General features: G+C 38.5%; 1 protein-coding gene across 10 annotated transcripts in view; it reads left to right on the forward strand.

Annotated features, from left to right (window-relative positions):
* Nucleotides 1–17210, forward strand: part of LOC138736622 (pumilio homolog 2-like) — a 117639-nt gene extending 100429 nt beyond the window's left edge. For 9 of the 10 annotated variants that reach the window (XM_069886413.1, XM_069886415.1, XM_069886414.1 and 6 more), the window contains 4 exons: nucleotides 6872–6997; nucleotides 12135–12256; nucleotides 12554–12746; nucleotides 13576–17210. In XM_069886413.1, the coding sequence (XP_069742514.1) occupies nucleotides 6872–6997; nucleotides 12135–12256; nucleotides 12554–12746; nucleotides 13576–13707 (573 nt within the window). In that variant the 3' untranslated portion in view covers nucleotides 13708–17210. Of the gene's footprint in view, nucleotides 1–6871; nucleotides 6998–12134; nucleotides 12257–12553; nucleotides 12747–13575 lie in introns of those variants that run through there. The other variant, XM_069886421.1, reaches the window with a different exon arrangement.
* Nucleotides 17211–23775: the final 6565 nt, after the last annotated feature.

A 23775-nucleotide genomic window follows, 5' to 3' on the forward strand; every position in this document is an offset into this window, starting at 1 on the left:
AAGTGTATGATCGGTCTGCTTACAGCAGGAATGGGACTGCAATTTCTGATTAAGATATGAAGATTCAGATTAATCCTATGGAATGGGGGTGATCTTAGAGCAGCACATGCACATTTGGAGAATTTTTAAAAAATTCTACCTAAATTTTCTCCCAATACTTTAAATTTCCTGCTGAGTTCACTAAAATGTCATGTTTTATTTCTGGGATATGGTGAAATGCACTATTCACTAAATAGTTATGTGGGTGTCTAATATTACAAGCCCAGAGGACCCTAAAGCCCAGCAGCAATAGATATTCACCAAGACAAAAGGCTACTTAAACAAAAGTTGCTTTTAATTATCTTTAAACATGAAAAGAGAATCACATTTTAACATCACTATTGACTTAACTAACCTAACTTAACCCCCTTCTAATTCTAAGCGCATGTGTGTGTAAGCTCAGAAACGTTCTTTGATTCACAGTCCAATCTCACTTCTCATTCCTCCAAGTTCACTGGTTGCAGGCAATTCTTTTACTGTGCACAGAATTGAGCATTTATAAAGTTCACCAGGCTTTGGTGCTTGAAAGGTAAAAGGTTACCACTCAGGAAAGTTCTTGTCAGTTTTCAGAAAGAGATCTGTTGTTCCAGGACAGCGATAAATTATTTACTTCTTAATCAGCCACTGCAATGTCTTGTTGATTAAACTTACCCCCTCAGGGTTCTCCAGATGATAACCTCTTTCAGATCACCACAGAGTGCCTTTATGTTTCTCTTATTCCAAGGGAAACATTAGACAGCCAGTCCTCTTCTCTTGCATGAACTACAAGGGCTTTGACCAGGCTGAACAAATAACTCACAAATAACCCGTCTTCCAAAAGGGGTTTTCCACAAGCTTGCCAGCTTGTCCTGTTCCAGTTGCAGCAGCTGTTACTGACTTAACACTGTAGAACTGATCTCTGTGTGTCTCTCCCTCTCTCAGAGAAAGCCTTTTTGACTCTCAAAACCACATGGCCCTCTTAGAACAGCAAGTTCCTCTCCAGAAAGAAGGTGGCTCTGACAAGCTCTTTCATCTGTTGCCTTTTTGGAAACAACAATCCATTAGTGAAGTCTCTTGGGCACTCTCCAAAGCTCTTGCAAAGGCTGTGGGGCCGACATGTCTAGCATGGGGCAGATCTCCAGTATTTCAAATAAGATCTGTTTTAAAGTGTTTGTATGTGACCTGCACTAACAAACCTTTCCAAATTTATCTCCCCAAAACAATCTATACTCTGTCACCTTAAGCAACATGAAAATATGTCTTGAACTTTTTCTCTCATCAACATGCTAATACCCATATGTTAGATATCTAGTTCAAATCAAATTTCAAGTTCAAATTTATTGTCAGTACATACATACATGACATCATATATAACCCTAAGAATCTTTTTTTCCCTGAAGAACTCTAAATAATGTGTACAATAAGAGTCTTTAAATGAGTCTCTTGGTCTGTTGTTTTTGGAGTTTAATAGTGGAGGGGTAGTAACTGTTCCTGAAACTGGTTTAACGAGTCTTGTGGCACATATCACAAGAGAAGAAACAAGTATGACCATCGGAAAGCCATCTTCCGGGTGTCGAAAATGGAAACAATGAAGGATACCTGACAGGTGTGGCAGGGCCTAAAAGACATAAGTTGATATAAAAGCAAAACCAGTGCAGTAGGAGACGGGGCAGCTTCACTCCTAGTTGAACTCCATGCCTTTACGCCATCCCTGTTCGACCATAAGATCAAGGTAGAACCACTACTGTGCACCTTCGTGTCCGCTGATGATTTGCTTCTGTCCATATCCAAGGAGAGGATAATGAATCTAAGGAAAGCATCCAAACTGGATCTCACTCCAGCAGGGTGTGGTACTCACCTTTTTCAAACAGGCGCCAATTATACCAGTGCCCAAGAAGAGTGTGGTAACCTGCCAAAATAACTATCAACCAGTGGCACTCACATCAATGAAGATGAAGTGTTTTGAAAGGCTGGTGTTCAAACATAACAACTCCTGTTTAAGCAGCGACATGGATCCATTCTAATTTGCCTATCGTAGCAACAGTTCTATGGCAGATTCCATCTCACTGGCTCTACTAAAAGCCCTGGAACACCTGGACAGTAAAGATGCATATATCACAATGCTCTTTATTGACTACAGTTCAGCATTTCCCACCATCATCCACTCAAAATTGATCAGTAAACTCCAAGACCTGTGATTTAAAACTCCACTGTATATTTGGATCCTGGATTTCCTCACCTTCAGACCACAATTTCCATCAGCACTGGAGCACCATAGGGCTACGTTCTAAGCCCCCTGTTATACTCACTTTGCACTCGTGACTGGGTGGCTTGGTATGAATACAAATTTGAAAACTTGGCTGAATAGTGCATCACAACAACTTTGCACTCAGTGTTACAAAACCAAGGAACAGATGTGTGATGGAAAATGTGCCTATTGGCTGCATCACGGTCTGGTATGGGGACACCCCTGAGCATAAAGCCCCAGAAAAGGTTGTGGACACAGCCCAGGACATCACAGGCTCTCTCCACTATCGAGAACATCTACAGGAAACACTACTGTCGGAGAGCAACTGCAATCATCAAGGAACCACGCGACCTAGAACATGCTCTTTTCTTCCTGGTACCATCAGGAAAAAGTTATAGGTGCCACAAGATTCCTACCACCAGGTTCAGGAACATCTGCTACCCCTTTACCATTAGACCCTTCAACAAAAAACTCGATCAGGGACTTGTTTAAGGATTCTTACTTTTGCTCTTCATTTTTTGTTCCCTCTGTATTGCACAGCGAGTCTGTTTACATATCTATTTGTTTACATGTGTACATTAAGTACAGTTTTTTTTGCTCTACTGATAAATGGAAATTTTGCCTCACCTGCAGGAAAAGGAATCTCGGTGGTATCTGAGGTCATGTATATACTCTGACAATGAATCTGATGTGCCTTTTTCCTGATAGCAACAGCAACAACAGAGAATGTCCTCAATGGTGTGGATCCTTGATGATTGCTGCTGCTCTTTGATGGCAGCATTCCATATATATTTTCTGGATGGTGGGGAGAATTTTCCCTGTGATGTTCTGGGTTGTGTTCACTACATTTTGCAGGGCTTTCTGCTCCAAGGTATTGGTACCCCCATACCATGCCCTGATGCATCCAGTCATCAAACTTTCCACAATACATTTCGATTTGCAAAGGTTCACCAAACCTCCGCAAACTCCTGAGGAAATAGAGGCACTGATGTGTTTTCTTCACAATGATATTTGTATGTTGGGTCCACAAACAGTCCTCACAAGTTAGAACCATAGAATATTACAGCACAGAAACAGGCCTTTCTAATCCATGCCAAACTACTATTCTGCCTAGTCTTAGTGACCTGCACTGAGCCCATTATCCTCCATACCCCTCCCATCTATGTCCCTGTCCAAATTCTTAAATGCTAGAATTGAGCTTGCATTCTCAACTTCAGATCGCAGCTCATTCCACTCTTCCACCATTCTATTTATCAAATGTCCCCTCATTCTTCAGTGCTCCATGGAATAAAGTCCTAACCTGTGTAACCTTTCCCTGTAACTCAGTACCTAGTAAATCTCTGTACACTCAAATTTTATTGATATCTTTCCTATAGTTAGGTGGCCAGAACTGCACACGATATTCCAAATTTGCCCTCGCCAATGTTTTTTACAACTTTACCATAACATCCCAACTCTGATGCTCAGTACTGATTTATGAAGGGCAATAAACCAAAAGCTCTCTTACTCCCTATCTACCAGTGAAGCTACTCCCAGATCCCTCTGTTCTACCACACTCCTCAGTACCCTACCATTTACCATGTACATCCTTTCTTGGTTTGCCCTTCCATAATCCAACACCTCACAATTTTCTGCATTCAATTCCATCTGCTGTCTTTCAGCCAATTTTTCTAGCTGGTCCAGATCCCTCTGCAAGCTTTAAAATCCTTCCTGTCCACAATGTCTCTTATCTTAGTGTTGACTGCAAACTTGCTGATCCAATTTACCACATTATCATCCAGATCAACAATATAGATGGCAAACAGCAATGTTCCCAGCACTGATCCCTGAGACACACCATTAGATATGGGTCTCTAGTCTAACAAGCAAATCATCCACTACCACTTTCTGGCTTCTCCCATATAGCCAATGTCAAATCCAGTTTGCATCCTCACCATGAATACCGAGTGTCTGAACCTTCCTGACTAGCCTCCCATGTGGAACCTTGTCAGAGGCCCTTAGTAAGGTAAATTGGATCAGCAAGTTTGCAGTCAACACTGAGACATTGTGGACAGCAAGGATTTTAAAGCTTGCAGAGGGATCTGGACCCACTAGAAAAATTGGCTGAAAAACAGCAGCTGGAAAATAATGCAGAAAATTGTGAGGTGTTGGATTATGGAAGGGCAAACCAAAAAAGGACATGCATGGTAAATGGTAGGGTACTGAGGAGTGTGGAAGAACAGAGGGATCTTGGAGTAGCTTCACAGGTAGATAGGGTGTTGTCCATGTTGACAACATCCATAATCTTTAACAACTTTCCTGGTAATCTCCTTGAAAGACTACAAGATTGGTTAAACACAACCTACCACACATAAAGCCATGTTGACTATCAATAATTGGCCCATGGCTATCCAAATAATTGTATATTCAATCTCAAATCACCTTTCAATAATGTATCTACTATAATACTGACATTAGGCTCACTGACCCATAATTTTGGAGTTACTTTTGGAGTCTTTTTTTCAAACAATGGAACAAAATGAGCTAATCTTCCCGTACCACACGTATTGCTAAGAACATTTTAACTATTCCTGCCAGGGTCCCTTCAATTTCTACACTAGCCTCCCTCAATGTCCAAAGAAATATCTTGTCAGGCCCTGGAGATTTATCTACCCTTATTTACTTCAAGACAGCAAACACTTCCTCTTCTTTAATCTGTATAGGTTCCATGACCTCACTGCTTATTTTCCTTGCTTCCTAAGACTCTGCCAGTCTCCTGAGTAGATGCTGATGCAAAAACCCATTTAAGATCTCTCCCATCACTTCTAGCTCCATACATAGCTGACCACTCTGATCTTCAAGGGGACCAATTTTGTCCCTTACTATCTTTTTGCTCTTAATGTACCTGTAGAAACACTTAGGATTTTCCTTCACATTATCTGCCAAAGCAACCTCATATTTTCTTCCTGATTTCCTTGTTTTTTCTTGCATTTTTTATACTCCTTGAGTACCTCATGCACTCCATGTTGCTTACACCTGCTATACACCTCTCTTATAAACCAGATCCCCAGTATCCCTTTAAAACCAAGGTTCCCTTTGCCTGTTAACTTTGCCTTTAACCTTGACAGAAACATGCAAACTCTGTACTCTCAGAATTTCACCTTTCTAAGGTCTTCCACTTTCCTGCCACATCCTTGCCAGAAAACAACTTATCACAATCCACATAGTCTAGATCCTTTCTCATTTCCTCAAAATTGGCCTTTCTCCAATTTAGACTTTCAACCCTAGGCCCAGACCTATCCTTCTCCATAATTAACTTGACACGAATGGCATTATGATCACTGGACTCAAAGTATTCCCTTACATGTACTTCTGTCACCTGTCCTGATTATGACTCTCAGGAATTTAAATTTGCTCCCCCTCTCCACCTCTAATCCAATGATCGCTAGATCATTCACTTCTAGTTTTCCCCTCCTAACCGTTACAATCAGATCCTTGGTAATGGTGACATTGAGTGAGAGGTTGTGGTTAGTACACCATTCTGCCAAGTTTTTAATCTCCCTCTTGTATGCTGACTCATTGTTCTTTCTTATACAACCCACTACTATTGTCAGCTAAATTTCTAAATGGTGGTGTAGCAATGAGCCACGCTGTAAAAGGTGTAAAGTAAGTTGAGAGGGCTAAGTATGTGGTCCTATGTTGGTCCAATCCTGATGGAGTCTGGAGCTGAGGAAATCCAGGATCCAATTTCACGGTGGGGAATTGAGGCCCAGGTCATGGAGTTTTCTGATCATTTTTTGGATAAATGTTATTGATGCCTGTTGTCATAAAAGATATCCTGATGCATGCTATCGAGGTATTCCAGGGATTTTTGTAGAGACAGTGAGATGGCATGCCTTGATTTGTTTTTCTGGTAGGCAAATTGGAATGAAACCATATCATTACACTTTCAGGAGCTGATGCACTACTACACCAGTGTCTCAAAACATTTCATCATGATGTATGTGAGTGCTACTGATCAGTACCCCTTCAGGCAGGTTGCCATACACTTCTAGTGCACTGATATGAATGAGGCCTGTTTGAAACAACTGCGTACCACTCCTTGTCGGATTGAGCTGTTGAAGATATTCATGAATACATTGGCCAGTTGGACAGCACAGGTTTTCGGTACTCAGCCAGGCATTCTGTCTGGACTGAGTACTTTCCTTGGATTCACTCTCCTGACGGCAGCCCATCTTCATATACTGATAGAAGAGGATCATCAGGGAATGTGGGGGTGTGTAGTTGTACTTTCTTGGTCTGGAGGTCAAATTCAGCATGGAAGATATTGAGCTTATCTTGATGTGGAGTTTTGGTATCTCCTGTTGCACTGGATTTGGTTTAGTTGCAGATGTTGTCATTTATCCCCTGCCACAGCTGTCTGATATCCTTTGTTTCCATTTGTGGCTGGAATCTGACTGGGAGATACCATATCTTTCTGAAATGGGTCCTGCATTGCAGTCCCCTTCTCCAGTATCTTAAAAGTTTTTAATGTAATTAATATATTTTTTACAAGTTTGTGACAAAGCAAGGTTTGTTTGGAGAATCGTCTGGAGATATTTGCATTGATTTTATCATTTATTCTAGGTGTTTGTGTTATCAACGCATCCTTATGGTTGTCGAGTTATTCAGCGCATTTTAGAGCACTGTACACCTGAGCAGACTCTTCCCATCTTGGAGGAATTACATCAGCACACTGAACAATTAGTGCAGGTAAGAAATTCATGTAACACTTGCAAACAATAAATGCTTGAATTTATTAAAATCTACATCCTGCCGTTTTGACAAAGCTACAGATTTTATGTCAATACATTTTCTTTTGCATGAAATTCTGGGATCCTTAGAGTCTTTGATCTTACTTTTAAATTTGTTTTTTTAAGGATCACATTTTTCACTTCTAATCATTTATCACTTAAAATCCTGCAACTATTTTGATATTCAGTGGTTTTTAATTTTTTTTTGACATTTTCAATATCAGCATTTTGACCAGAATTTAGAAAAGGGAACAAGCATATATTGCGCTTTTTAAACTTGCACTACTTATTGTCACCATCAACATCATGCATCCATTGTCAATAATTTCAAGCCCTTTGTTTACCTGTGCAGTTTATATTATGACACAATGCAAGCCATCTTTTCAGATAAAAGTAAATAATTTAAAGGAATATATGGTTTTCATAACAAAAGCTAGGTAATGAGTTGCAAACATATGTACACTTCAACTGAACATAGACCATTACAGCACATTTCAGCTCTCAATGTTGTGCCAATTCATATATTCCTTAAAAAAAGTACTAAGCCTTCCTTACCCCATAATCCCTCTTTTTCTTCCATCCATAAGCCTGTCTAAGAGTCTCTTAAATGCCCCTCATGTTTCACCCTCCACCACCATCCCTGGCAAGGCATTCCAGGCACCCAAATCTCTGCGTTTCATTTAAAAAAAAAACTTGCCCCTGAAGTCTCCCCTAAACTTCCCTCCTTTCACTTGTACATATGTCCTCTGGTGTTTGCTATTCCTGCCCTGGGAAATGGGTGCTGGCTCTCCACCTTGTAGACCTCCATTAAGTCTCCTCTTGCCTTTCTATGCGTCAAAGAGAAAAGTCCCAGCTCTGCTAACCTTGCTTCGTAAGACATTTTCCAATTCAGGTAACATCCTGGTAAATCTCCTCTGCACCCTCTCCTTATCTTCACTATAATGAGGTGAACAGAACTGAACACAATTCTCTTTTAAGTGTGGTCTCACCAGAGATTTGTAGAGTTTCAGCATGACCTCTCAACTCCTGAACTCAATCTCCTATTAATGAAGCCCAGCATCCAATAGGCCTTCTTAACTATCCTATCAACCTATGCAGCAACCTTGAGGAATGTATGGGTTTGAACCCCAAAGTCCCTCAGCTCATCCACACTCTTAAGTAACTGACCATTAACCCTGTACTCAACCTTCTGATTTGTCCTTCCAAAATGCATTACGGCACCCTTATCGGGATTGAACTCCATTTGCCACATCTCCACCCAACTCTGCATCCTGTCTATATCCTCTTATAACCTACGACAACCTTCAGTTCCATCCATGACTCTTCCAACCTTCGTATCATCTGCAAACTTACTGACCCATCCTTCTGCCTCTTCAGGTCATTTATAAAATCACAAAGAGCAGGGGTCCCAGACCAGATCCTTGTGGAACTCCACTAGTCACTGATCTCCAGGCAGAATACTTGCCTTCCACTATTACTCTGCTTTCTACCTACAAGCCAATTTTTTTTTATCCACACAGCCAAGGTTCATGACTACCTGAATGTATCTCTCATGGGGGACCTTGTCAAATGCCACTATAGAGTACATCTACCACCCTACCCTCATCAATTTCATTTGTTACCTCTTCAAAAAAACTCAATTATGCTCATGAGGCACAGCCTTCCCTTCAAAAAGCCGTGCTGACTATCCTAGAGTAGACTACTTCTCCAAATGCTCACAGATCCTGTTCTTAAGAATCCTCTCCAATAGTTTGCACATCCTGACATATGACTCACTGGTTTATAATTCCCAGGATATTCCCTATTACCTTTTTTTAAACAGACTACATTTGCTATCCTCCAATCCTCCCCTGCGGTCAAAGAGGACTCAAAAGATCATAGCTACTGCTCCAGCTAACTCTTCCCTCACTTTCTACAGCAAAGTGGAGTGTATTGCATCCATCCCCGGTGACTTATCACTATTAATATTTTTAAGAAGATCCAACACTTCCTCTTCTTTAATCTCCACATTGTCTAGCACAGAAGCCTGTTCTATTCCAACCTCACCCTTATCAAGGTCCCTTTCTCTTGTGAATACTGAAACAAAGTATTCATTTAGGACCTCCCCAACCTCCTCTGCCTCTAGGCACATGTGGCCTCCTTTATCAACCCTACCTTCATTCTTGACATCCTTCTGTTTTTCACATATGCAGAGAATGCCTTGGGGTTCTCCTTAATCCTGCACGTCAAGACCTTCTCATGCCCTCTGAGCTCTCATCAGTCCTTTCTTAAGCTCCTTCTTGACTACCATATACTTCTCCTGAGCCCTTCCCTTTTCCTTTTTCCTATATCTAATATATGCTTCCTTCTTCCTCCTGACTTGCTGCTTCACCTGCTTAGTCAACCATGGTTCCCTTTTCCTGCCATCTTTTCCATGTCTTAGTGGGACAAACCTATCTTGAACCCAGCACAAGTGGTCCTTAAAATTCCTTCACATAGTTCTGTGCTTTCACCCTTGAACATCTGTTTCCAATTTAATCTCGCTAGTTCCTGCCTCATCCCATCATAATTAGCCCTTCCCCAATTAAACACTTTCCCATTTTATCTGATTTTATCCTTATCCATAGCTATGGATATGTTTTAGTCACTCTCACCAAAATGCTCCCCCATTGAGAGGTCTGCCACCTGATCAGTTTCATTACCCAAGTCCAGTCTGGCCTCTCCTCTCTTTAGTTGGTCGAAATACTGTGTCAGGAATCCTTCTTGAACACACCTGACAAATTCAGCTCCATCTATCCCTCTTGCAGTCAGGAAGTGCCAGTCAATATCAGAGAAGTTGAAATTACCCATAACTACAACCCTGTATTTCCTGCACCATTCCAAAATCTTTCCGCTTATCTGTTCCTCAATGTCCAGAGGGCTATTTGGGGGCCTACACTTAGTATAGTGATTGCTCGCTTCCTATTTATGACTTTAACCCACAGCGTCTCAGTAGACGATCCCTCTGCAGCATCTTCCCTTTCTATAGCTTTAATACTATCCCTGACCAATAATGCTACTCCCACCCCCTCTCTGACATCCCATTCTATTCTTTTTAAAATACATAAATGCCATTACTTGCATCAGCCAATCCTGCCCTTACTCCAGCAAAGTCTCTGTACAGGCACAACAACATCATAGTTCCACGAACTGATCCATGTTCTAAGTTCATCCCCATTATTCCTAAATAGGCACATTTCAAACCTTCTAACTGGCTGTCCTTCCCCACCAACTCAGACCACACAGCATCATGCTTTAGACTTTCTGCCCTCTGCACTCATTTTCTGGTTCCCATCTCCCTGCCAAACCAGTTAAAACTCCCCAAGAGCTCTAGCAAACCTTTCTGCCAAGATATTAGTCTCTTTCCAGTTCAGGTGTAGCCCCTCCTTTTTTTTTTAAACAGGTCAGACCTTCACCAGAAGAGATTCCAATGATCCACCCATCTGAACCCCTGCACTTCAGCTGCCCATTCATCTGTCACAACTTCCAATTCCTCTCTGTCACATGCCACAGGCATCAATCCTGAGATTACCTCCCTTGGGGTCTTGCTTTTTAACTTCTTTCCTAACTCCCTATATTCCCTCTTCAGGACCTCATCACTACTCCTGCCAATGTAATTGGACCCCACATAGACCATAACATCTGGCTGCTCACCCATCCCCTCCAGAATACTGTGACCTTGATCAGAGACAAGGCACCTGGGAGACAACGCACCGTCTTGGGACCTTGATCTCGATCTCAGAGCCTCCTATCTGCTCGCCTAACCAACGAGTCCCCAATCACCATAGTTCATTTCTGAGCTGAGGGGCCACCTCTGCGCCAGAGACGTGACCACAACAACTTGTCCCTTGAGGATTATTCTGCCAACGCTCCAAAACAGTATACATTGTTGAGGGGAGCGGCCACGGGTGTTCACCACTGTCTGCCTATTCCCCTTCCTTCTCCTAACAATCACTCAGCTACCTGGCTTTTGGGGGTGACTGTCTCCCTGAAGCTCTTCTCTACCTCTGCCTCTCAAATAATCAAGAGTTCATCCAACTCCAACTCCAGTTCTCTAACTTGGTCTCACAGGACCTGCAGCTGGACACACCTCGTGCAGGTGTTGTCATCAGGGATTAATTTGCCATCCCAGATTTCCCATGTCCTGCACTCAAGAGCATTCCTCTGCCCGAGCTGTTGTCTCCATTAACTTCCTAATTTAAATACAAACATCTTACCTGGCCTTGCTGAAATCAAGCTTGTCCTCAGTCTCTTCTTGCTGAAGCCTTGTGCCTCATTCCTACCCTCAGCCACTCAAGCACTGCCTACTCTCCATTGGCCACTCCTCTTGAGCTACCCCTCTTTTTATTTGTCACTGCCCTTTTATTACTCCTTCCACTAATCACCATTCTGTTTAACCCTCAACTTGCTTTCCAATCACTTTTTAAATGCACTCACCTCAAGCTGGTTGCCGGCATTCACAGCTCTCCTGAGTCCTTTGCTCTTTCTCTTCAGTCACAAGATAACTATGCCCAATTCTGATGAATACATTTGGCTGTGTCACTGAGTGTATGTCATTTATAAATTAAAAAAAATATTCAGGCAGTTGCAGTGTTCCCATTTCTGAGCCAAAGCATTTCTTTATTATTATAACAAGTGAAATTCAGACTTTACATAAATAAGGGGCAAAACAAAATAGTATTTTAAGGTTATCAGATCGAATTCCCCATTTGGGGGAGGGGGAGGAAATAAAAAGAAATTAGGGAATATTTTAAAAATATATAGAAAAAGATGAAGCTTGTCGACAGACGCTCATTTTGGCCGTTACTTACCTCGGTCTCAACGTCTGCTGCTATGAAATAAATAGATCAAATTCTGTAAAAGCTGGAAATTATTTTAACTTTAGGCCTTTTCCCATTTTATTCTGCCACTCAGCGTCAGAGGGAGCCAAGATTCAACAACCACTCCAACAGAATGTGAAAGAATACTTGAATTATGAGCAAATATCGATACAGAAAATGTCAAAAGAAATTAACCTTGTATGACTAGGAAGATTTCTCCAAATTTATTTGTAAAGTTCTTGATGTTTGTTTAATTAGGATCAGTATGGAAATTATGTCATCCAGCATGTTTTGGAGCATGGGCGTCCTGAAGATAAGAGTAAGATTGTTGCTGAAATAAGGGGAAAGGTTCTTGCTCTAAGTCAGCACAAGTTTGCCAGGTATAAGAATTTGCCTTTCAAGTGAATATATACTTCCAGACTCATTAATAATCAAAAAATAGTTTTGTCTTTCTGAAGATGCCTTAAATTGAGTAGCACATCTGAACACCATGTTTAGACATAATGAGGTCTATTGTAAGCATACAAGCAACTTGCATTAGTAAAATATTTTACAAACATCCTAGATTCTACCATCTTTAATCTTTCATTACAGTTCTCTCTCACCATTTAGTTTAATTTGAACATAAAAATCTTAATGGTTTAGAGTACTGAATTAGATGTAACTTTATTTTCCAGCAATGTTGTTGAAAAGTGTGTCACCCATGCCTCTCGTTCTGAACGTGCTTTACTGATTGATGAAATCTGCTGCCAGAATGATGGCCCTCACAGTGCCTTATACACAATGATGAAAGATCAATATGCCAACTATGTGGTTCAGAAAATGATTGATGTTGCAGAATCAGCTCAGCGTAAAATTATCATGCACAAGGTAATTGGCTTGATAATTCAAATATTGATTATTATTTAAAGTACAATTCATACAATTTAAGTGGGACAGCTGGTAGAACTGCTGCCGCCATACATTGGTTCAATCCCTGGTTCAATCTTGAGGTCTGTTTGGTCTGTGTGGATTTTGTATGTTCTTCCTGTGGCTATGTGAGCTTTCACCAATTGCTTAAGTTCCTTGCAGGTTGGAAGATTAATTGACCACTATAAATTGCTCCTAGCAATAGTTAAGTCATAGAGTTCAGGGGATAGTTCATGAGAAAGTGGGTAGAATAAAGAAGGATCAATATTGGTCTAGTATAGTTGGGAGCTGAAGAGTCAAGTGCGGACTAGGTGAACTGAACAGCCCCTTTCTATGCACTACGACTGTTAGAATTTATTAGCAAAAGTATGTTGCTTTGTAATTAAAACTTGATGGGTTGATACTGTTCCATTAAAACTAAAAGGTCATGATATCCGTGGAAATCTTCAAAGCCAATGCTTGCATTCTTTTGAACTCTTGCAGGGATATGGGCACAATTGAGGCGAATGGAACTAGCATAGGAAGGCACCTTGTTTGGCATGGATAAGTTACCCCGAAGGCCCTATTTCCATGTTGTATAATTCTGTCTGTTTTACATTTTACAATAAAATTACCATGTTTTTCAATTGGTTTAGCAGATTAAAAGATGCAACTCAAATGCTTGGTCTTTGAGCTATATCTAAAATGAACAAGGAAACATTCTGCTATATGGTTACTAGCCTTTCAAGTAAAATGTTCCTTTCTATTGTGTGAGCTGCTTTAATTAAAAGATGTTTTTGTTGGCATACAGATTCGTCCTCATATTACAACCTTGCGAAAATACACTTATGGAAAACACATCTTAGCCAAACTGGAGAAGTATTACATGAAGAATAGCGCTGATATGGGGCCAATTGGAGGACCACAAAATGGAATGCTGTAAATTTGATTTGTACAAGATATATTGAAAGTTGTGATACTTAAATATTAGGTGTGCCAAATCAAACAACCCTTAATGGTGGAGAGACAAAATAACATTTATTGTTTTTTATTAATTATTTTTATTAATTGTAAATTGTATATTTCATCAATCAATTTCAGCTCTCATCCAAGTCCTGAACCTGTGTATATTTTGTTTTTCCTTGCTGGCAGGCTATGGGGAAAACCTGAGTAAAAATTAGAATGTATCAGTTTAATGCAGTTGTATTGAACAAAGTGGCATGTGTTGTAAATTATATGTTGTAAAATTAGCTTTTATTTTATAAAGAATTTTACATTTTCTTTAGATTAGCCATTTTAAATATGATTTTGCTTAGTTTCTGTGTGTATCTCTCTCTCTCTCTCTCTCTCTCTCTCTCTCTCTCTCTCTCTCTGCTGAAAATGGCTGGTTTGCACCAATATTTAAATAGCACAACAAATGGTAATAGTTTGTTGAAATTTGGTATAATTCAGGGAAGTGCTGAAATGATAGGTTCATGTGTAACGTTACTCCTGATGTTTACTATGGAGATGTTGATAATCAATAGGTTTTATTTTTTGAGATAAAAACTGCCCTGCTTTTCTATTTTAGCAATGTATAGAAGTGATGTATATACATATGTACTTAACGATTGGACAAGGTGGCAGTAAGGAATCATTATGATACACATAACAAATATACAAATTGTCTGAAAAGTTGATTTCTTTCTAAACAAAATTTGGCTTTTCAGTCTATTTTGAAAAGATTTGAGGGAATTTGTATTTTTGAATATCTAAAATAAGATGAAAGTGTGGTGGCTTTATTTTTACTTTTTAAACTTGAAAATTTCAAAATCCTGGGCAGATTTGAAAATTGGGAACATTATAGATTGGTCTTGGTTGTCCAACATAACATGTAAAAATAATGAAACTGGTTTTACCTAAAAACTACATGTATAGACTTGCAACAAAGAGGTGTAAGTTTACAATTTGAAGATGAGAACCTGCGATTTCAATCTTTAATCACAAGCTTGGCTAACTTAGTAGTAATGCATAGTTTAGTTGTAAAATTGTACATTTGTAAACCTGATGCTGTAAATGTTAAGATGTCTTTTACCTTTCAGAAAACCGTTTCCATCTTAATGTACATTCACTAACTTGCTCCCCTTTCTGTGCAGTGTTGTATAATGTACATCTTTAAATCAAGTGATTTTTTAAAAAAAATTGTATCTTTATATGGCTTAAACTGAGCTAGCTTTTTATCTATTAGAACAGTATGTTTTGTTTATATTAGCTATTGAGATTCTGTTCATATGGTAATTTTTTGAAAAATTATAGTTATGTTTTCTTGTCAAAGTTGTGCATAGTCAAAATTGAAAGGATTAGACAGTTATCAAGTTATGGAAAACAAACTTTCCATTTCAAAAGTAAAATCCTTTTTGTACAGAAAAGTACTGTATTTTGGAATTGTCTAACTTAGTAAGTGGAAGTATGTATGATATTGTCAAATTTTCATTTGAAAATGTGGTTGTCACACTACATAGATGTACATTTTACAGGAGGCCTTATGTACATTTCCTGATGACATTTTGCAGGCAGAATTGCAACCATAAATAGAATTAATAGTTATTTTTATTCTTTGCCTCTGGAAATATTTTGAAATGTGCTTTGTATATTCAGTTTCTGAAAGAGAAGATTGTGATTGTATTTTTTAGTGATCCTTAAAGTCAGTATTTTGTATAAACAGAATGGCTTTCGGATTTGGAACAATTGGGAATTATTTATCTTTAATCCTTTGGATGTGATGTCCTTAGCATTGAAGAGATAAAGTTGTTTTCATTAGGGCTGTGCAGTCATTTTTTTTAAAAGCAATGTACTAAAGATCATTGAACTTAAATTATTTCAACTAGTTCATATTTCCATGTTAAATTTTTAATATTTTGATTATTTTAAACTATTTGTTTGAGCAGTCCATTTTATCCTGCCTTGGCATCAATATATTTCAATCTGATTTTGATCAAATGTACAATGAGTCTTTGCCTTCTTGTTTTTAAATTACTTTGCAGAATTTAACCTCTTTGGAGGGTCAAAAAGTTATTCGTCAGGAAAGACCATGTTGGCCATGTTTTGGATGACTGGCCGTTAGCCTACAAAGTGCATACAGCCTGTGGGTTTATTAACACCAGTCACCACAGCCCCAGTATTCATGGCAGCTATTTATTTGCTGTGTTAAGGAGGTCTCTTGGTGAGGTTGTAGTCTATTTCTAGCTCAAATAGCAGGAGTTGAGGTGTAAAAGCTGATGAAGTATTCATTAGAATTGATATCAAAGGAACAACCACTATTGAAAGCTCTGACATTTCCTTCGGTAGTTGATGGACCATTTTTTTGTGTTATAATAAGGTTTGTGCCACCTGGTTCCTTGGTAGTTAAGATAGACTAATCTTGTATTTTTTTGTATATGCTGTATATAAAAATGTTCATATCGTATGAATTAAACCTGTTTTGTTTTCTGTATGAAAATGCCTTTACTTATCTATTTTGCCTCATGTTTATTGAGGATTAACTGTAAAGGTATCTGCCATCAGTTTAAATCACACTGTAATTCTATCAGATGATTTTTTAATGCATTTATCAGATTGGTTACCAATAAAGTAGGTGTTAAGGGTTACAGTGAGGCACTATCAGCTATCAAGGAGAAAATGGTTCCCTGTGAGGGAAAACAATTAAAGAAGGAATATGCAATTAATTATTGCAATGATTCGATGGTCTTCTGAGTCCTAAGTCAACTCCTACTTCCTTAGTATCTGGTTTTAAAATAAAGTATATCCTGAAATGGGAGGCAAGAGTGAGACAGAAGGTTACATTTCAAGTTCTGCAGATGAAATGAAAGGAACAAAACTCTAGATTGGAGTTTTTTGCTCCCTATTTTTGATTACTTCCATTGCTCGATCAGACAGGTGTCATTGTCACAGGCTAATTTCTCTTTCTCTCCTGTTCTGAAGCATAGAAATGTTGACCTAATTCAGTTTCAACAACATTGAAGAACTTTAGGAAAAAAATTAGCTATCTAAATTTCAATTCATGTCATATTAAAAATAGTGATTTATAGTTTCAGGATTATACACAGCACATTTATGTAATAAATGAACAAATGATCTTGTATTTTCTAGATTATGTTGCACTGCAAATTGAATAAATTATTGGAAAGTGCTGAAAGCCATTTTATTTGAATCCTGCTTTTGTTGCAGTCTTCACTACTATTCCAATATGCTTAAATGGCTTAAATGAACAATGTCAACTAGCTCCAATTTACCCACAACTTAAATCTGTGCAGTGGTTGAATGCGATTGCAATACCTTAGTTGTCCAAAGGATGTCTCCATATACAATGTCAAATGAAACTAATTTTACTCTGGGCTAATACTTGAATGCTCTTTTTTGAATGACATTGTTTATTCTCTTCCAAATAAATCATCTCTCACATGTCAATCTGGCTCAGTTGTTGGCATTCTTGCCCAAGTGAGCTGTGGTTTGAAGTACGGGTACACAATCCTTTATCCGGACATCTAAAAATTCAGAAAGCTCCAAAAACCAGCATTTTTTCCTGGCGCTGGTACAACGGAGGGAGAGAGAGGCAATAGGGTGGCGGGGGTGGGGGGAAGGGAGAGACGGCAGCGTGACTCGGGTGGGTGGGGGGGAGAGAGACGCCAGTGCGACTGGAAGGAGGTGGATATGGCAGCACAACTCGGGTAGGCTTAAATGTGGGGCAGCTGGCTTTTCTAAAATTCGGAACATACTGTCCGCCCCCAAAGGTTCAGGATAAAGGATTGTGTACCTGTACCACACCAGCAGACGAGCACAAATGTCTCAGCTGATATTCCAGTGTAGATAGAATTGGATGTGTGTTACACTTAAAGCTTATCTGAGGAGACAAATTATTTCTTACACTAAAAATCTTAGAATAGGTCTAGAGAAGGAAATATAACAAAATTGGAAAAGATATCAGGTATCAGAAACAAAAATATAGAACATTAGAGAACAAATAGCTACAATACTACAAACAGAATGGGTAAAAAGATATTTAAAAACAAAAATATTATGATCTAGGAGAATGGGTGCATAAAGTGGTATCTTGGCAGGTTAAAGCAAAGGAGTCATCCAGAATGATAAATGCTAAAGAAACAGATACCATAGCATAATCAAAAAAAAAGTACGTTTCAGAATTAGTAGGAGACAAAAATGAGATGGAAGAATTTTTAACAAATGTTGAACTTCCTAAACTAGAAGAGGAAAAAAAATGACTTGGATGCATTTTTTACAAGGGAAGAAATAGAGAAAAAACTGGGTACTTCACAAGCTAATGTTCCCAGGTGGAGATGGATTCCCTCCTGAGTGCTATAGTCAATTTAAAGATTTCTTGATGGATGTGTTAGACCAAGTGGTGGACACTCATATCCTCCTGGAAACTTTTTCAACTGCTATAATTACAGTGCCATTAAAAACTTCATCATACAGACCAATATCACTCCTGAGTGCAGATTATAAAATTCTGGCAAAGTCACGAGCCAACAGATTGGGTGAGTATTTAACAAAATTCCATTATGTCAGACGGGTTCTAGTCCAGATCCGGTAGGACTTGTTAAGAGATTTTTCAAATAGTCTAGGTAGATTATTCAATATAATGCACATGGCAAAATCAAGGTTGAATCCACACATAACTCTTTAGATGCAGAAAATGCATTTGACCAACTAGAATGGTCTTTTATGAAACATTGGAAAAATTTGGCAAAGGTAGAAAATGTATAAATTGGATAAAGACTATCATAAGCCACAAGCTAAAATTATAACTAATAAACATCATCTTTTCTCGAGTAGATCAAGTAGACAGGGGAGTCCCCTATATCCAACATTATTTATACTAGCTAATAAACCTCTGGCAGAAATTATAAGAAGAGATCCAGATATTAAAGGCTTCAAAGTTGGACAGGAAGAACAATAGACACAAGCGAGATAATGACAGTGCTGAATTTTGATTATGAAAGAAACCAAAAAGGTAGTAGATTTAAATAGAAGGATGGAATTAAATGCTTAGGAATAATGACAGATAATTACAGAACTTGTATAAGCTGTATTATTCCCCTCTATTATAAAAAAAAAATAGAAAATGATTTACAGAAATGGGATGATCTGCGGATTACATTAATAGGAAGGGTAAATTGTATAAAAATGAAGTTAGTACCAAGACTACAGTATCTGAATTGTTGCTTATTGCACTAAATAAAAGTGTATTTAAATTATATAATTATATAAGACAATTCCTTTGGAATAACAAATTACCAAGAATGACACTGGAAAAGTTAGCATGAGGTTGTAAATGGGAGGACGGACTCCGAGATATTAAGAAGTACCTTATCAGCACAAGCAAGATTTCTATCATCTTTGAAGAAAAAGGCCCCCTTCGTGGATTCGAATGGGACTGAATTCAATAAGAGAAGAAAATGAAGGACTTTATTTGAATGTAGAATGTTAAGTAAATATCACAAAAAGGGACAATCCTTTATTAATACACATGATTAGAATATGGCAAGAAATAAATGAATGTATGGGGGGCAGGGGGAAAGCAGGTATATCTGAAGACTGTGCTACTGCTTATGAATCTGGGTAACAAAATATTGAATTTGTGGTATGATAAAGGAATAAGATATGTTGATGATTGTTATATGGAATGATCTCTTGTGTCTTGAACATTAATAAGTATGGAATAGCTAATGGGTCATTCTTTTGCTTTCTCCAGTTAAGATCGTTCTTAAGAGAAAGGTGGGGACCAAACTTGGCCCCATGTGAAATTAATGAAATGGAACAAATGATTTGGCTGGGAAACACACCTAAATTTGTGTTTAAAATGTACTTTGCTCTCAAAAATTAAAGAGCAAAAACAGGTTTACAGAGATTGAGAGACAGATGGGAGTCAGATTTAGGAGTTGCAATAATGGAAAGATACTGCTCTGATTGGTGTTTCATAACATGATGACAATTATAAATGTAAGATATGAATTAGTGCAATATAATTTTCTACACCAATTATACCTCACACCACAGAAATTACATCAATCAAAATTGGAAATATCAGAGATGTGTTTTATATGTGGAATAGAAACATTTGTACATGCTATGTGGTTGTGTGTGAAGGCGAGATCTTTTTGGAAGGATATTACTGAGGTACAAGGATAACAGGGACGTCCTTCGCTGATGACATGGAGCTTTATCTTATTGAAATAAGTAACTAACTAAATTCCAAATTTTATTTGTTAAAATAATTTCAGCTGTGGTTAAGAAATTTATTGTGATTACTTGGAAATCTGATTCCCCTCTACAGATAGCAACGATGGAGGACAGGTGAACAGTTGTGTCCCTATGGAAAAAAAATCTGACGTATTTATAAAAATATGGCCGCTATATTTGGATTATAAAGGGGCCCAAATATAATTTTTTAAAAAAGGCTCTAAATATAAAAGATCAAAATATAAGTGATCTCCCAAATGAAGACTTTTTAAAAAAACCCAACTGTAAGCCATGATGGTGTACAGATTTATACTGTGGGGGGGGGGGGAGGGGTTATGTTTTGTAAAAAAATATATATTATATATTTATATGTGTGTGTATATATTGGAAAATGTTGATATGTATATGGCAAAAACAAAATAATTTTAAAAAAGAACTGGGTATGTGTTGTACAATCAGAATTGTGATTTGGCACAGCAAACTGATGCACATTTGTTCACTTGGACATTTAAAAAATCCCATTGTACTGTTTGAAGAGCAAAAGTGTTATTCCCCAGTATTCTGGTTGTATATATTCCTCAAACCATATACAGCGTAAGTACGATCAAGATAACCTGATCACGATAATGTTAATGTTTGTGCATACTTGCTTTATCCAAAATGATTTCTCATTCCCAGTTTTATGAGTGGCATGGAAAATACTGTTACTATAAAACACATTGGAAAAGGTACTACACTATTAAAAGTGAGATAATTTTGAGATTCATTTGAATAAGAACATTTTCAAGAATTATACATTTTAGTTGCATCCCACATAAAAGTAAATGATTTGAACTATTCACCATGTACAAAATAGGCTTTGTACAGAAGTGCTTGAGAAGGTTATTGAGGAAATCCAGAGCTTAAGACGATAGAGCAACTGCCTAGGAATACCAGATGCTGTAGGTTTCTGTGAGGGGTGGTGAACAACGTGGAGACTGCCTTACGGTAGACGAAGGTTAAAGAATTTCATGTATGTTACATTCTAAATGTAGTAGTATGTGACAATAATGGAACATTTTACCTTTACCAATGTGTGCAAGGAGAAAATTGGAACAAATTCATCCAGTCTGGATGAAGCTGCAAAGGTGTGGTGACTGAAGTCACAAAAGGACTTGAAAACGAGGATTTTATTGTTAACATTGAGATGGAATTAAATCAAAGGCCAGCATGCCTCATCAAGAGTTGCAAGGTTGATAAATGAGAAAAACTTGTCAAGGTACCGGTATTACACTTTTGATGAGCACAAATTTGGTCCTTTGTTCCACTAAATCTGAGCTGCCCACAATAGTTAAATTAATCCTATTTGCCAGTATGTGGTACATCTTCCATTTCTTGCATCCCCATGTGCCTATCTAAATGCTTTATAAATGTCACCATTAAACTATTGACTATTTTGTGATACTCTCGGAACAAATGCAAAATGGTTTCAATAATAAATGATCTCAGGTGGGGCAAAGTGTGATAGAAGTTTTGTGGCTGAGAAACTTAGTAGTGTCAAAAGCAATACTGAGATTGGGATGCCCAGTGCAATTTCAGACAGTCCTTGAATGGAAATTGTCTCAAAGTTCAAAATTTCTTGTCAGAATACATACATTACATCATTACCCTGAGATTCTCGTACAAGCCAGGCAAAATTTTTACTTAATTGTAATTAAGCTATTCAAGCAAAAGATTCTTCAAATGAGAGAAATATAATCAAAAAAATTAAACAAATTATGTTGTGCATAAAAAAATAGATATTCAGTAATAAATAATGTCCAAAGTAAGTTTTTAAGTGAGTCTCTGATGGTTATTTAGGAGTCTGATGGTGGAAGGGAGGCACCTGTAGGTACGAGTCTTGTGACACCTATACCTCTTTCCCGATGGCAGTGAGAACGGAGAATGTCCTCCAAGATGGTGTCTCTAAGGAATTTAAATTTGGTCACCCTTTCCACCTCTGATACCCAATGATCACTGGATTGTATACCCCTGTTTTTCCCTTCCTAAAGTCTACAATCAGCTCCTTGGTATTAGTGGCATTGAGTGAGATATTGTTCGTATGCCATTCACCAAGTTTTCTATCTCCTGCATGCTAACGATCCTCTTTATTTCCAGCCCACTACTGTGGTATTGTCAGCAAATTTGTAAATGTGTGTTGTAATGAGCCATAGGTGTAAAGTGAGTAGAGCAGGGGATAAGTATGCAGCCCTGTGGTGCTCCGGTACTGATGCAGATGTTCTTGCCAATCTGCACTGATTGTGGTCTGGAGGAGATGAAATCCAGGATCCAATGACACAGTCGGGTATTGAGGCCCATGTCTTGGATTTTGCTGATTAATTTTGAGGGGATAATGGTGTTGAATGGAGAACTGTAATTGAAAAAGAACATCCTGATCTATGCATCTGCTGTCCAGGTGTGGTGTGGTTTTGTGTAAAGCCATTGAGATGACATCTGCTGTAAACCTGTTGCTGTGGTAAGAAAATTGAAATGGATCCATGTCACTGATCAGATAGGACCTGATGTCCTTCAACACCATCCTCTCAAAATACTTCATCACTGTGGATGTGGGTACCACTGGACTTGACTGGTTCTTGTGGGGAAATGCTAATAAATCCTTGCATTTGTTCCAAGTGTCAGAATTCCTACACAAATATTGCCTGCTTTATTGGTACTTCCCATTTTTTTCTCTCGGATTACACTGCTCATGGAACTTGGCACTGAAGCACAATGTTACAGCATCACTTCCAGGAATTTGCTGTGAAACTCTGATAATGGAGAGAAACAGTTGTGAAAAAAATGATAAGTATGTTTTTTTAATTGTTTTTACAAGTTTAATATTTGAAACTTTTTGATGGCCAAATCCTGCTGGTAAATTTTAACATTCTAAGATAAATCTTTGCCATTTACCCCCATAGATGCTGGAAAGCTTAAATGTGGGGCACATCATCATTCAAAAATGGAAGTCTCACACCAGCTGAAATTTCAGCCAGTGAATCTGAAATACTCTCTGCTACTGGATTCACTCTAGATATGCAGGACAAACACCAAAGTGCTGACCTGAGTTGTTCCCATTTACCTGCATTTGGGGCAGCATGGTTGGCATAGTGGTTAGTGCAACATCTTTACAGTGCCAGCCATCAGGACCAGGGTTCAAATCTCATGCAGTCTGTAAGGAGTTTGTACGTTCTTCCTGTGTCTGCATAGGTATTCCCCAGAGGCTCTAGTTTCCTCCCACCATTTGAGACATCCTGCGGATGGAGGTCAAAATAATGTATATGGGGCTGCACAGAATCCTGGGCCGAAATGTCCTGTTACCGTGCTGTATGTCTAAATTTTTAAAAAATAAATTGGTCCATCTTCTTCTAAATCTTTCCTATTAATGTATTTGTTCAAATCTCCGGTAAATGTACCCTTCCACAATTTGGTTTGGCATCTTATCAATTTACCCACACGCACCTCCAACCCCCCCCCCCCCCCCCCCACCAACCAGCCTTCTTTAAATTTTTACCCTCTCATGCTTTTTAGGTTCACCTCTTCCATATCCACTGGATATGCCCCTGACGATTTTATAAAGTTGGGGAAAATCTCCAAGATTTTGGACCAGTTGGGTAGCAGTTGGCAAGGAACATGTTTTCTTTTGGAGTATAGAACCATGGGTCATGGTCTAAGAATAAGGGCTGATGGAATAATGATGGCATTCATTCATAAATTTCAGTTTGGTAGAATAGATAAATAAAAGTTCATGTGATAT

The sequence above is a fragment of the Narcine bancroftii genome, chromosome 6 (assembly GCF_036971445.1).
Source record: "Narcine bancroftii isolate sNarBan1 chromosome 6, sNarBan1.hap1, whole genome shotgun sequence".
In the NCBI taxonomy this organism is placed as follows: domain Eukaryota; kingdom Metazoa; phylum Chordata; class Chondrichthyes; order Torpediniformes; family Narcinidae; genus Narcine; species Narcine bancroftii.